Source organism: Lagopus muta, chromosome Z (genome assembly GCF_023343835.1).
Source record: "Lagopus muta isolate bLagMut1 chromosome Z, bLagMut1 primary, whole genome shotgun sequence".
Lineage (NCBI taxonomy): Eukaryota > Metazoa > Chordata > Aves > Galliformes > Phasianidae > Lagopus > Lagopus muta.
The window spans coordinates 9,972,429-9,986,780 of NC_064472.1; the positions used below are offsets into that span (position 1 = coordinate 9,972,429).

The 14,352-nt window shown below is 58.0% G+C and overlaps 1 protein-coding gene across 1 annotated transcript; it reads left to right on the forward strand.

Moving 5' to 3' along the window:
• Positions 1–5,550: 5,550 nt before the first annotated feature.
• On the forward strand, positions 5,551–14,180 carry TESK1 (testis associated actin remodelling kinase 1). The gene is made up of 10 exons (XM_048931807.1): positions 5,551–6,216; positions 10,547–10,668; positions 10,767–10,815; positions 10,973–11,119; positions 11,217–11,299; positions 11,586–11,676; positions 11,803–11,886; positions 12,064–12,153; positions 12,270–12,420; positions 12,553–14,180. Exons 1-10 carry the CDS (start codon positions 5,968–5,970, stop codon positions 13,560–13,562), a joined length of 2,076 nt encoding a protein of 691 aa, XP_048787764.1. The 5' UTR covers positions 5,551–5,967; the 3' UTR covers positions 13,563–14,180.
• Positions 14,181–14,352: the final 172 nt, after the last annotated feature.

Here is a 14,352-nt window from a genome sequence, read left to right on the forward strand (position 1 = left end):
ATTTTGTGAACTAGAAAACATGTTGTAACGCTGTTCTGTCTGGATAAGAAGCCAGGGCCTCTACACAACACCAGATTGTCTCACTCTCTGGGTTGTTTGGGATGCAACTGGAAGGCATCAAGATACTCCTCTCTATCCTCCTTCCAAGCTTATCTCTATGCAAGGACAAACAGATGTCCAGAAATGACGGCCAAGTGTTGAGTGGGCAAATGTTACAAGTTAAATAATTAGCGATATATGCTTAGCTAGCAAAAATTTATGTTTATCCAGTATCCATATGTTTAGTTGAGCATTGGGAAGACTGTGAATCAGAAGCACTCAGCCAATGAAGAACCAGGGGAGAAAGAGATAAACATCAAGTAATAGGGCATAATAAGATGTAACACTGTCTTCTGTGTGCTCTTCTGCTTGTGGGACTCTCGCCATTGCAATTGCGAATAAAATCTGCTTTATCAAAGATACCAACCTGATAAATTATTTGGATATTTCCAACAGTGGTGACCTCACCTTGCTGCCAGCAGGACTGTCCAGGATTCTATACAGGGGCTGCATCCTCAGCTTTCCCCTTCTTCCATGTCAACAACTGGGGCTGATGGCTTCCCACAGCTTTCAGGATGTATCAGACCTTTGGCAATAGTGCTGTGACCTTCTTTCCCACAGAGGCTGGGAGGGTGGGAAAGGAGAGAGGACACTGTGTCCTGGCAGGTTGGTGATAGCAGTGGGTATGGCACGGTGCCCAGGGAGCAGCTGCACTTTGTTGTATAAATACGTGCACGAAGCCACATATGCTTCCAGCTTGCAGTCAATCCAGCGGGAAGAACCTGAGAAGATCTCAGACATTTGCAAGGGGAAAGAATGGGGGTGCTGCCTTGCCTCTGGCCATGAGGGTGATCATGTCTCTGGAAGGAATTAGGAGGTATCAGTCACCCCCTGGGGAGCTCGAAGAGGTACTACCAGCAGAGGTCTTTCATGAGGGCTCAGGGTACCCACACAGGTGCTCCAGAATGTCCCACAGACCAGGACATGCTGTGAACCATCAGGTGTGACCTGCACCCCCGATGCTGGATGGTGGTGACACGCTTGGCTCACCACCACGTCCTCCTGCCTGTTACTCCAGGAGACCAGTTCATCCAGTGGTGGAGCAATCAGGACCAAGGCTCAGTAGGAAACAGTGACTATCCAGCTGCGGCACAGGTGGATGGAAAGTAGGCCACTGTCATCTAGTTTATTACTGTGTTGTGGTGGAAGGGATGTGCTGCCTGGAAATGGGGCTTGAGTGTGCAGGTGCAGCAGGATTCAAGCCCAGCTCTGCGCTGGAGCCACCAGTTCCAGGTGGTGCTGCTCCCATTGCCCTTCTCTTAGTGCTGTGTTTTGCTGCTGCTGCTGGCCTGGGCACTGTCCTCGTACACAGGGACTTCCCCCTGTTTCCATGTAGTCTGAATCAGCCCATGGCAAATGGTGGGTTCATGCTCCCTTCCTGCCCCTGGAGCAGTCAATTCCAGGCGTACTGGACACCCCTCCAAGGACAAGCAAACTGTGTCCTGCACTCTGCTGCCAGAAGGATTGATAAAAACGTATTAGCAGTTCAGTTGCAGCGTACCACTTGGCTGCTTTGGACTCCACTTGATATTGGAGTTCTCTCATGTCTGGCACAGCAGCACTTCGCAGTGCTGTGACTTCATTCAGGCCATAACCGTCCACTCTTAGCTTTCACTCTCCTTTGGACTTTCTCACCAACTGCATGGGACTATGAAGGGTGCAAGTCTTGCTGGTTACTCTTTGGTTCTCCAGTTGGCAAATCCGTGAATGAATAGGAATTAGGGAGTCCTGGTTGGTGTGATATTGCCACCAGGGTATCGCTGGAGCAGCGAATGGCACCTGCTGTTCTTCTACTCTTAGCAGCTCCACAACAGAAGGGTCCTCTGTGAGACCAGGCAAGGTAAACAGCTGTCCTCCATCTCCAAAGCAGCCATACCAAAAGCCCCCCAATATCCTTTGGTGTCCATGAAGTACACTCTGCTGAGGTGGTCTATAGCAGAGATGCACGGACCCTCATGGCCAGTCGCAAAAGGATGCTTTCACCACTCCTTCCCAGTTAGGCTCACTTTGGCTTCTGGCACTTGGGATCCCCCTGTCCCTCCAGAAAGACAGACGGGTTCTGCCCCTTAGTAATCTGATAATATTAGAGAACATTGCACACTAGTGTCTACCACAGCTTTATCCTGCTGTGGTTGCGATGTGCCAGGCCATTGAATCCACACAGTCTGATGAACCCGATCATCCCTTCCCTCCACCTGCCTGGAGGCAGGGCCCCTCTACGTCTATTATTTCTTTGTCACTCAATTCCTGTGAATGCAAAATGAAAGGCTGGTTCTTTAACTCAGAAATAGGATCAGACCATCTTCTCTGTCTGGGAGACTGTGCTGAAAGCTGAAGCAACCATGTTTCTGAAAGAACCTCCTTTCTCGACTGTTTTCCCTTGCAACTCATGTACCTGTGACTGTAGGGTTGTGGTGGGTTTTCATCTCACTTCCTCATATCCTCTCCATCACCACCAAAGTAAAGCCACAGGGTGGCACACAGTGTGTACCACCATATCCTCTCTCTTGAGCTCAAAAATGCTTATTTCTGGTAGCTGAGAGGCTGGTCTGTGCAGGTGAGGAGGAAGTTTTATTCCCTTTGAGTTGCTGGACCTCTCAGTACTGTTCTTAAACATCTGAAATGCACTCTGAAAGAGTGGTGATGTACAGGCTGCCTAGGGAGGTGGAGTCACTGCTCCTGGCAGTGTTCAGGAACTGTGGAGATGTGGCACTGAGGGACGTGGGTGAGTGGGCATGGTGGGGTTGGGTTGAGGGTGGACTAGATGACCTTAATGTTCTTTTCCAACCTTAGCAATTCTAGGAGTCTGTGATTGAGTACAAGCACCAAATTAAATGACTGATACAACAAGAGCACACACAGTATACAAACTGTCCAAACTGTAAAAAAAACCCAGACCAGCCCTCAGAGATTATAAACAATGTGGATAGAGTTAAGAAAAACAACCTTGAAAGCAAATAAAACCACATTATGAACAAGATCAGCATTGTGACCAGCAGCTCTTGAGCTACTACAGCAATTATATTTTAATGCATTCTGGTCAGATCTGTCATCATCTCAGCCTTCTGGGTCTCACAGTGGGTGCCACAGGGACTGTTGTGGTTTAACCCAGCAGCAGTAAGCACCACACACCCTTCAGCAAGTGGTGAGATAATGCATTGTGTATCACTTCTTTTATAAATATATATATTTACATGAACCTAGATATCATTACTGTGGTTTGTCTCTTCCTTTTCTCTTAGTAAATAGTTTTTATTTTGTGTCTTTTCTGGACAAGATCTCAGAACTCACAGAGCAATGGTTCTCCGGCCTGATGCACTGCTTGTTTCCATGTTTCCACCAGATCTGAGATAGGCAAGAAAGACATGACAAGGCTAAGGATGTTGATTTGTTCTTGTAGTGGGCTGTGCAGGTGGGTTTGTGAAGGGGCTGTGGCAGACACTGTGCTGAGCTATGCATGGCTTCGCTGTCCTGCAGCCATGCAGACCAAAGGGTAGAGACAAACCACAGGTGGAGGCTCTTCCCCAAAGCCACCAAGCTTTCCAGCCCTGCTGCCCTGCAGCTGGCCCCTGGGCCCTGTGGCAGCTCTGATGTGGTTCTGCTCCCACTGCCTCTTGGCATCCCCACTCCTGGCTCACATCTGCAGAACCACAAGCACTTCAGGGATTCTGTGCTGTGAGGGGGAATATTGCTAACAGCCCGGTGAAGGGCAGGAGATGGAGCAAAGCTAGCACAGCCTCTTGGGATGAGCTACCAGTAGCCCAAAGCTAGAAGGAGCTCTGTTGCCTGTAAGAAACCTAGAGAGGGAGCATGGCAGGTACTGCGAGATGGGCAGTTCAGGAGCAGAGAGAGGGATGCTGGAGATGGTGGTGCATCCCCAACCTGAACAGCACAAGGCAACTAGCTCCTGCTGACTGCTCCTGCTGGATCACTGTGAGGACGTAGCTGGGCTCGTGTCTCTACAGGCCACCTTGTTGTGCGTCACACACAAGTGGTGTGGGCATGACCATAGCTGCCACCTACTCAGCCCCGTGGCATAGCGTTGCGCTTCCTAGCAGGGGCAAGATAGGCTACACACTGAAATCAGTGCCCACCACGAAGGGACGGAGCTGGGATGCGGGTGCCGCCTCCACAAATGCCACAGTACCAATACGCAGAATCAACAGGAGGTGACAGGAGGGGGAGAGCGAACACTGCCAGGTGCCGTGCTGACACTGCTCCTAGAAAATTAACAGCACAACAAATATTTGCACGCAGCCCCGCTGATTCGGCCCTGCAGCTGGCGTGCCAGAGAACACAGCAGCGCCGCGCCTCCAAGCAGCTGGGCGCAGGCTGCTGCAGCTCGCACAGTCTGCTGGGTGCGGGGCGTGCAGGGCCCTGCGCACACCGAGGGACGTGCAGCACGCTGGGAAATGTAGTCCTGCTGCGTCACCTGTGCTCGTGCAGCTGGGCACGACCCGGCTGCGCACAGACGGCTGGAGCTGGCGCTTTCTCCCGTGTCCTCTGGGCTCTGTGCAGTGAGCAGGTCCCAAGTGGGTTGTCCCTGTTCTTCCTTATCAGAGCTCGAGGGCCTCGATTTGAGGTTTGCTCAGCCCAGCGAGGCAGCTGGGCTTGCTGGCACCGCGGGAGGGCTGAAGGCACCGGGGACCTTCATGGCTGTGCTGGGCGGGAGCAGAGTGGTGTGGAAGTAGAACGGCACAGTTACCAGTGCTGGTGAGAGAAGGGACCGAAAATCCTGCAGCAGCAATTTCCACAGTCAGGGCTGTCTCCAGGGCTTTCATTTATCCGTTACAGCTTAATTGAATGTATACTCAGCCACTTGTAAGCAGCAGGAGCCTGAAACAGGCTGTGGTTCTGAGCTTCTCTCTGTAAAATGCCTTACTACAAATCTCCACCTCTGCCTTGATCCTGGTGGGGCTGCTGCTCGTGTGCACTCAATGGAAGGGCTGACACAAGGTTTGCTTGGATCCCAGCTGTATTTTTAGCTGTACTTTTATCTCTCAGCACCACAGGGGAACTGGAAGCAGCAGGGTAGGAGCATGAAGATATCAGGATGCAATGCCCAGGATGCCCAGGAATATGTCCTGCTGCCTCTGGGTGCACAGCACCTGTCACCCCATCAAGTGGAGGCACCGGGCTGGAGTGGTGCTGCCATGGAAAGGGATGGCTGAAACCCTGAGACAGGCGCTGGCCAAAAGCACCATGCCTACAGACAACCTGCGCTGCTACTTTTCTCAGTGGGAATAGCAGTTAGTGTGGTGCATGAGGATGCAAGTTGGGGAGCCCTCACTGCAGGGAGCCCCAGGAGTAAGGATGGATGGACCAGCAAGGAGCAGGATGGAGGAGGAAAGTGGGGGGACGCGGAAAGAGAGAAAAGAGAAGCGGGCTCGCTGTCACCAAGAGGCTGCACTTCCCACAGTTCCAGAGACACCATCTGGGCAGGGAGTGGCAGATACACAGCGCGCATCTGAGCTGGGACAGCCGTGTGCAGATCCGGGAGCCTCGGCGGGGCCCATCCGCACCGCGCTGTTCGTAGGGGGCCCAGCACCCGCGACTCCACGTGGCGAGGGGCCGGACAGACGGCGACAGCGGACCCCACACGTCGAAACCCCGCACCGCGGGAGGGGTCTCTGTGCCCGGCGGCGGCGGCTGCCAAGGAGTTAAGGGCTGTCCCCGCCTCGGCTCCGCCCCGCCGGTGCCAGCGCTCGGGGCGGCGGAGGCGCAGCTCCGGGCCGGGCGGGGGTCGGGGCTGCGGACTCCGCTGGGCCATGAGCACTGCGCTCCCCCCCGCACCGCCGCTGCTCGTCGCGGAACCGAGCCGGGTCGGGCGGGGCGGGGCCGCCCGGCCGTGACCCCGCGGGGATGTGAATGGCGCGGGGGCTGCTCGGCGGGGCCGACATGGAGCGGGAGAAGCTGCCGCGGAGGCCTGGCTCGGCGCTGCGAGGGGAGCGGCCCGAAGAGAGCGAGACGGGAGAGGCGGCGGGGCCGTGGCCGGGCTGCGGGAGGATGCGGCCCTCCTCGTACCGCGCGCTGCGCAGCGCCGTCTCCACCCTGGCGCGCATCGACGATTTCTACTGCGAGAAGATCGGCACCGGCTTCTTCTCCGAGGTGTTCAAGGTGTGCGCGGCCGCCGAGCATCCCTTCGAGGGGGAGGGGAGGGCGGGACTGGGTGTCCGGGTACCAGCGGGGCGGGGTGGTGGGAAGCCTGGGACCCCCGAGAGCGAGGAGGTGCCCGGCGGTGGCTGCGGGAGAGCCCCGCGGCCGCGCTGCTGTTGTTCCCCGGGGGAGGGGAGCGGTGTTTACAGCCAGGCCGGGCGCGGAGCTCCGGAGCGCTGCCACCGGCGGGCGGCGTGGTGGCCGAGGGGCTTGGGTCGGAAAGCCACGGTGGGGGATCCCGGAGCCGGTTCGGAGGCGGGAGGTGCGGCCGCCTTCTCGTGCACCCTGAGCGGGGCAGGTGGGTGTGTGGGGTCCGTCTGAAGGGGACGGTGCTGCGGGGCTGCCTTTGTGCCACAGGTCCCCATGGATTGGGATGGGCGCAGGTTGCTGGAGTGGGGACGGTCACGCGTGGCCGTGCCCAGGTGTGCTGGTGGGGGGTCTTGGCGGTGGTGATGGCACTCACTCCCAGCCCGTCGAAGGGCTGCGTGCTGTGTTCACTTCAGGGAGAGGTGTGTACATATGTTTTTGTGCTCAGCGTGCTCTGTATCACCTTACGCTTCTTATGGCTTCAGCCCTTTCTGATAACAGCTTTGCTAGATAAGAATCCCCCCACCTCTTCTGCAGCCCCCCTGAGCACTGCTCTGCAATGTGGCCGTGGAGGCCGTGCAGAGAGGACGCTCCCAAGGCCATCCCTCCCACTTGTCTGGGGCCGTGGCCTCACAGCTGGCCAGGTTCCTCCTATTGATCCTTGGCTGCGAGCACGCAGCAGCACCTGGGAGCAGAAGGAGGCATTTAATAAAGCCAGGATATTTAATAATGGATGATCCCAGATCTCTGCCAGACCGTGGTTTCTCCATGCTCATTGTCTCTGCTCCCACACTATACTCACAGTGTCCGCAAAGAATTTGGGGGAGCAGAGGATGCAGGGGTGGGAGCTGGATAGAACCACAGCAGCCAGAACAGGAGGTTTCGGGTTGGGCTTTGTGCAGGTACAGAGGGTTGAGTCCAGGCATTGAGCACGGTGGGGCTTGGCAGGGTGATGGTGCCCTGATCTTGCAAGGAGGATGAAGCACAGGGTCACTTTCCACCCACCTCCCTCCACCCCACAGTGTTTTTCACAGCTGTGGGCATTTGCAGCCGCCTGCTCGGCCCTGCTTCATTCCATCCCTGGTGGGCGTGGGAATGAGGAGGGGCCCACACCTCAGTGTCCTTAACCAGGTGGCTTGGTCCCGGGGTGCTGGCGCAGCACAGCCATCTGATGGCGTTTCCCTGCCTACCTCTGGCTGAGCCATCGCAGCTGTCCCAGGGTGTTCCCAGCGGTGCCCCCATGGAGCTGGCCCTTGCTGCTCCCGGCAGCAGCTGGTTCTCAGTGTGATTCCAGAGGCCCACCTGCTTCCTCGGGCGTGCAGGCATTGCAGCGAGCCGCCTCTCCATCTCACTGATAGACAGAGCAGATTGAGCTGGCTGTGTTCGTGCCAGACATTTTCTCCAGCCCATAACCCGCTGTTGCATCTCTTCTCGCATCCCTCCGTGTAGCACCCTGCCTTCCCCTGGGGCTTTACCCAAACATGCCATCCTCCAGAGTTGCTGTCTCCAGGATGCAGCTCCCCAGTGTGCACAGCCCCATAGCTATGGGGGGCAGCCCTTGCTCAGGTGCCCCCTTACCCATCTCAGCTGGTTTCCCTGCTGACCTTTGAAGTTTCCTATTTATTTGAAAATGACCAATGCAGCTCATGAATGATACAACTCTTATCTGGTGCCCTTCGTTGGCAGACCACATCTCGTTCCACGAAGCCAGGTGGAGCAGTGACAAGGGTGGCACCAATGGGGAAACAAACCCAGGCGGGTGAGCGTTGCTGATGCTCAGGTTCTCATTGTGAGCGGCCTGATTGAGCTTCCTGTTCCTGTGCTTCCCAGAGGAAACCTTTCTTGTAGGGTCTGCCTTTTCTGCACGGGGAGCAGCTTTTCCAGTCCTGCCCACTGTGAGACCTGTTGCACTGCTAGGATCCCCACGAGCTCAGGTGCAGCTGTAAGAGTTGCCTGTGGCGTTTGCTCCTTGACCTGCACCCCTCTGCCCATCCTCATGGGGACACTGGGATGAGGGGACGAGAAAGGCACCCAGGCTTTGCTCAAGGTGTGGCACCCCCAGGTGTGGGTTCTGCCCTGCATCTCGCCAGGAGCACAGGCTGCAGGGCCGTCTGCTCACTCTGATTAGCATGCTCTTTAAATAAGACTCTAATTTCCGCTGTTAAAAGAGCTCAGGTCCCTTGTGCCCAGGCTGGGGCTGCAGCCAGCCCTGTCCCTTCCCCCAGCCCTCATGACAACAGATGGGATGGGGCTGTGAGGATGCAGTGCCGCAGGTGGGATGGGGCATGGGGGGTTCTGGGAGGTGCTGGGGGGCTTAGGCAGGGGGTGAGTGCTGGCTGCCGCCTGGGGGCCAACAGGCTGCTGCCTCCCCCAGCACTCGACTGAGCTCAGCTCTAGGGAATGTGCTGGGATTCCTGGGCACAGGGCCAGCACGTGGAGAGGCGAGAGGGGACCCGTGCTGCCAGGGGAGGCTCTGCTGCCCGCTGCCTTCTTCTGCCGATGTCAGGGGGAGGATAGAAACCCCCTCAAAACAAACATGCGAGTCACATGGTGTTGTGGCTTGCTATGCTTGAGAGCCACCACTGCATCCTGAGGACATCCAGCTTGCTGGAATGGTGCCACAGCCTGGCCAAGGTGGGGAGGGGGCACTGGGAGAAGATTGTGCTGCTTGGAGACTGACTGTGGTCCTAGCAGGAAATTTCACAGCAGGGTCTTCCTTTCTTCCTCCTCCCCCAGGATCTTCCAGGATTGTGGCATTAACACCATACAGTGCACTCAGACCTGACTCAGCCTATCACCATGTCAGGAGGTTAATGACCAAAGAACTGGGCCATGGGCACATCCTGGCTACATGATCCCATCCAGCACCCACCAGAAGATTGTTCAGTGATGCTGGCTTGGATCTGATCATTCCCATGGTGGGCAGCCGTGCCATGGCACATGTTACTGCTACCAGGCATTTGCATAGCACCCATGGGGCTGAGCCAGCTGCTGGCGCCTGAGAACAGCCGGTGCCACGCCAGGACTGACCCATCCAGTCCCACCAGCCCTGTGATGTGATGTGTGGGAGGGCAGCGCTGCCGGCTCAGCTTGGCGCTCAACATTTGTGGGACTGCAGATGGAATGGGGACAGGCTCCCTCTGGGCACAGGCACCAGATCTGGTGCTCAGTGAGGATTTTGGGGCACACTGTCCTCCCTTGTGCAAAGGGTGGAGGTCTCCGCAGGCTGGCAAGGAGGTGATGCGATGTAACCAGAGTGGGGTGGCAGCTGCTGCTGAATTATTCAGAGCCCCTCCATGAGCCAGGCTGTGCTGCTACTTGCTCCAACCCTGCCCAAGGCTGGTTTGGCCTCAGTGCACCCAGGCAGGGATTAATAGAGAGGGGTCCTTATTAATTCCTAATTCCCCTCCAGGCCCTTCAGTGGGAGGTGCTACTTGCATGCAGGGAGCCTCAGCTGATGTGCGAGGGCCACATGTGGTTTGCCCTAGGTTTGGGGAGGGGGGGCACGTGGGGAGGGCCCAGCACAGCAGCTTCAAGCAGCATCGACTAAAAAGGAGAAGAGCAGCAAGCTGACGGAAGCGCTGAGGAATGCCCGTGCCTCCATGTGTGCTGGGGTGCAGCTGGGGCTGAGCGAGTGCCCCCCCAGGCAGCTGCTGTGGATCCTGTCCTTCCTCCTGTGACAGCTTAGGGGACCCTTTGTGCCATCTTCTTGACACTGGGACAGGGGACGCTATGCTTGTGCCTTCACCCCACACATGCTGGGGACCATGGTGGGCCAGGGGTGTCCATGTTTGGCCACTTTCCTGGTTGCTGTTGCTGGCAGGGCGCCAGCCCACAGCTCATGTGACAGCCTTGGGCTGGCTAAATATACAGCATCATCCAAGTACCGTGCCCCCAGGGCTGCTTGGGAAAGCGTGTGTTCCCTCTGTCCTCAACCCCTTGCTATGGGGTCTGGCCGCATAGTCCATGCTGTGATCCGTTCCTGCGCTCTTGGGACTGGGCTGCCACAGTGATTCGGGGGGGTCTGGGCGTGTAGAGGGGGTGAACAACATGGGGGGTGCTCCAGGGATCGTGGGTTGTGTGTCATGAGCATGAGGGTTCTTGGGGTGTTGCTTTGCTCAAAGAGCCCCCCGCTAACCCTGGGATGCCCCATACCTGGGGTGTGGGGACCCGCAGAGCTGAGCTCCCCCTGCACCCACTGCAGGTGCGGCACCGCCAATCCGGGCAGATCATGGTGCTGAAGATGAACAAACTGACCAGCAACCGGGGCAACATGCTGCGGGAGGTGCAGCTAATGAACCGCCTCTCACACCCTAACATCCTCAGGTTCGTCCCATTCCCTGGGATTTGGGGCTGCTGTGGGGCTGGGTGAGCTCCTGGGGCTGGATCCTCCCAGGTCATGCTCAGCTCCTCTCTTCTTGCAGGTTCATGGGGGTGTGTGTGCACCAGGGGCAGCTGCACGCGCTGACGGAGGTGAGAGTGGGATGGTGGTCATGGGGCCAGGGAGAGGGTGTTAGTGACCATAAGGGCACTTGGTGTGTGGCTGGGGGAGCTATGGGAAGAGATTTGGGGACCCAGCAGCTTGGTAGGATGGAGCGGGATGCAGCAAGGCAATGGCTCTTCCCACCAGTACATCAATGGTGGGAACCTGGAGCAGCTGCTGGACAGCCCCGTGCCCCTCTCCTGGTCCACGCGTGTCAAGCTGGCACTCGACATCGCCCGTGGCCTGCGCTACCTGCACTCCAAAGGCATCTTCCACCGTGACCTCACCTCCAAGGTATGGGGCATCCTGATGCCATCAGTTTCCCTTACACGCATCCCAGGAGTGGTGGTGTTAAGGTGGGGGCTGACAGGAGGTCCTGCTGTGCCCCCAGAACTGCCTGGTGCGCTGTGAGGCCAATGGCTACACGGCTGTGGTGGGTGACTTCGGCTTGGCAGAGAAGATCCCCACCTACAGGTCTGTCTGTCCATCCCCATCCTCCAAGCAAGAGGTTTCAGCTCGCTTGGGATGGGAGCAGGAGAGCAATGGATGTTTTTGTGGGGATGGGGGTGGTGGGGTGATCCCTGGTGGGAGGACTGATGGGGGATGGATATGTTCAGGAATGTCCAGGAGGAGTGGAGAAGGGAATGGTGTTGGTGACCTGGTGGTGGGTGAGATGGGACATGGGGTGCATGGAGGAGGGTTGGCACAGGGAGAAGGGGATCTGGGGAAGTGGGACCCTGACATGCCACTGTGTCCCCAGTGAGGGCAGCGAGAAGGAGCCACTGGCCGTGGTGGGCTCTCCCTACTGGATGGCACCTGAGGTTCTACGTGGGGAGATCTACAATGAGAAGGTGACGCTGCATGGGACCACCTGGGCATGCGAAGGGAGAGGGAAAGGGCATCCTAGGGGGGCTGGAGGGGAGGGCTTGCTACATGGCTTCAGGCTGCAGCCCCCTGCAACTCCCTGCTTTCTGCAGGCTGATGTTTTCGCCTATGGCATCATCCTGTGTGAGACCATTGCTCGTGTCCCCGCTGACCCTGACTACCTGCCCCGCACTGAGGTAACTCAATGGGATGGGAAGCAGAGGCAGGGCATGGCAAGACCAGGGCTGGTAATGTGTCACCTGAAATGTGAAAGGTGACCTTGTCCCCACTGAGGGTTGCTCCAGGGTCCCCTCTTGCCGCACCCAGCCCAGTGCTGGCACCCAGCCTCACTCTTCCTTGTCTCCCTGGAGCAGGATTTTGGCCTGGACGTCACCACTTTCCGCACCATGGTGGGAAACGACTGCCCTACAGCCTTTCTCCAGCTGGCGTTTCACTGCTGCAGCGTGAGCCCTTGCATCGTGATGCCCTCATCCTAGCTTCCCATTCCTTGCCTGGGGTGGGAGCTGCCCCAGAGGGCTGGAGGGGCACCAACCTCACCAGGGTCTCCTCCTTCCTACAGATGGAGCCCACTTCTCGCCCCTCCTTCCTGGAAATCACGCAGTGCCTGGAGGGTGTCCTGCAGCACCAGCTGGGCACTGAGGATGCCAGGACCACCCTCTTCTGCACTGGGGACAGCGTGCCTGCACCCAGCACAGTGTCTACGTTCAATGGTATGTGAGTGTCCCAGGAGTGTGTGTTGCCCATCATTTTGGGGGAGAGGATCTGTGGGACAGCACCCCATTGCCCTCTGCCCGCATAGTCCCCACATTCCACTGGTAACTCCCTCCTGTGCCCCAACCCAGGAGTGGCCATGAGGGCGGCTGGCCGCGCTGAGCAGTCCCCGCTGCGTGAGCTGGGAACACAGCACCTGCAGCCGGATCAGCACCTGTCCCGCAGCCACTCTGACGTCTTCCCCCCCAAATCACCCATCTCAGAGCCCTGCAGTGAGGCCAGGACCAAGGAGACGCCAGCGCGTGTCAACCCCTTCTCCCAGCGTGAGGACCTGAAGGGGGGCAAGATCAAGCTCTTTGACATCCCCAGCAAGTCGGTCATCTCACTCACATTTGACCTGCCCCCTCCAAACCCACTGCAGCTTGCCACCCCCATCACTCCTGAGCCAGCCGTGGAGGTGCAGTGTGACTTCTCAGCACCCACCACCCCATCCCGCAAGTGCCACTCGCTGCCTGCCTCCCCCGAGCTGCCCCACCGGGGGGGCCTGGCGCTGGGCGTGAGGTCCCCCTCCCGGCCCCCTGCCCCTAAGCAGTGCCGCTGGGACAGCGGAGAGCCGGGAATCCCATCCAGCCCCAGGGTGGAGGAGCGGAGAGGCTGCGCTCCCCACCACCCTGAGCCGCCACCGCAGCTCCGCACTCCTGCATCCACTAGTGGCACCTTCATCCGCACCTTGGCCTCGGGAAGCAATCCGTGGCAGCAGGAGCCGCTCAATGGGCAGCTCCTCAACAGTCACCACCCTGCAGCAGTCAGCAAGCCACTGTCCTGGGGCAGCGGGCTGGAGGATGGCTTTTCTGAGCTCAGCATCCCCTGCGCAGCAGCGGCGCTGGAGCGGACGGAGTGTGCGGCCATGCTGCCTGGGCATGGCTCCAGCATGGTGCTGGAGCAGGACGAGGTGCTGCCCTGCCCTAGCTGCTGCTTGGGGCCCTTCAGCTTCACCTCTGTTTGTCACCGGCCAGCACCCAGCCCACCCCGCTACCAGAACCTCAACTGCGAGGCCAAGAGCCTCCTCTGCCACGACCGCCTCCAGAAAGCCCAGGGGTCAGCGGAGCCTGGCCTGAAGCTGCCTGAGGCACAGTCCTAGTGGTGGGGACCCTGCTGGGAGCCTGGGGTGCCCCCCGCTCCATCACAGCTCACTCAGCACATGGAAGCCCTTACTGCCTGGGCGGCTGAAGTGCAATAACACTGCTGCCCCAGGCGGCAGGGTCAGTTCCCCGCAGGTCTGAAGCCTGTGGGACTCCCCTGTCCCCATGGGCTAGCCTTCAGTGGGCTCTCACAGCTCCTCGGACTGAGGACAAGCAGGGCTGATCAGGGGGTGTGAAGCAGTGTATGTGAGCAGTGGGGGTCCCAGCTGCCACCCTGCAAGTGTAGGACACCCACCTGGTCCCTGACACAATGAAACACCGTGGTATACAGGTGTCCGGGCAGGGGCCAGCACTGGGGGTCTTTGGGCACTGAGCCCCCAGCGAATGTGTGCTGTCCTGCCTAGCACCAGGGACTCATCCACATTGCTCACCCCAAGCTGAGGGCACCCTGCAGCCCCCAGCATCTCTTGAGTGGCCAGGGGATAAGGGAGGGACAGGAGTGGGAGCCGGCTTTCCTCCCTCCCGCACAACGCACTGGTGAATGCAGAACTGTTGTGTTTTTTTTTTTATTATTAATAATGATAATAGCTAGTAATATATAACCAGCTTATTTAAGGTGTTCAATAAAAACTGAATGTCCCAGCAAGTTGGGCTGATGCTTGTGTCTCTTGGGGTAAACATTGAGCGGGATGGGGAGCCCTGGCCTGGGGGTGACAGGGACTTGATCTGAGTGTGCCCCATTGGGGCAGCTTTGGTTCAGTGTCACCGAAGTGGCCAACTCAGTTGTTA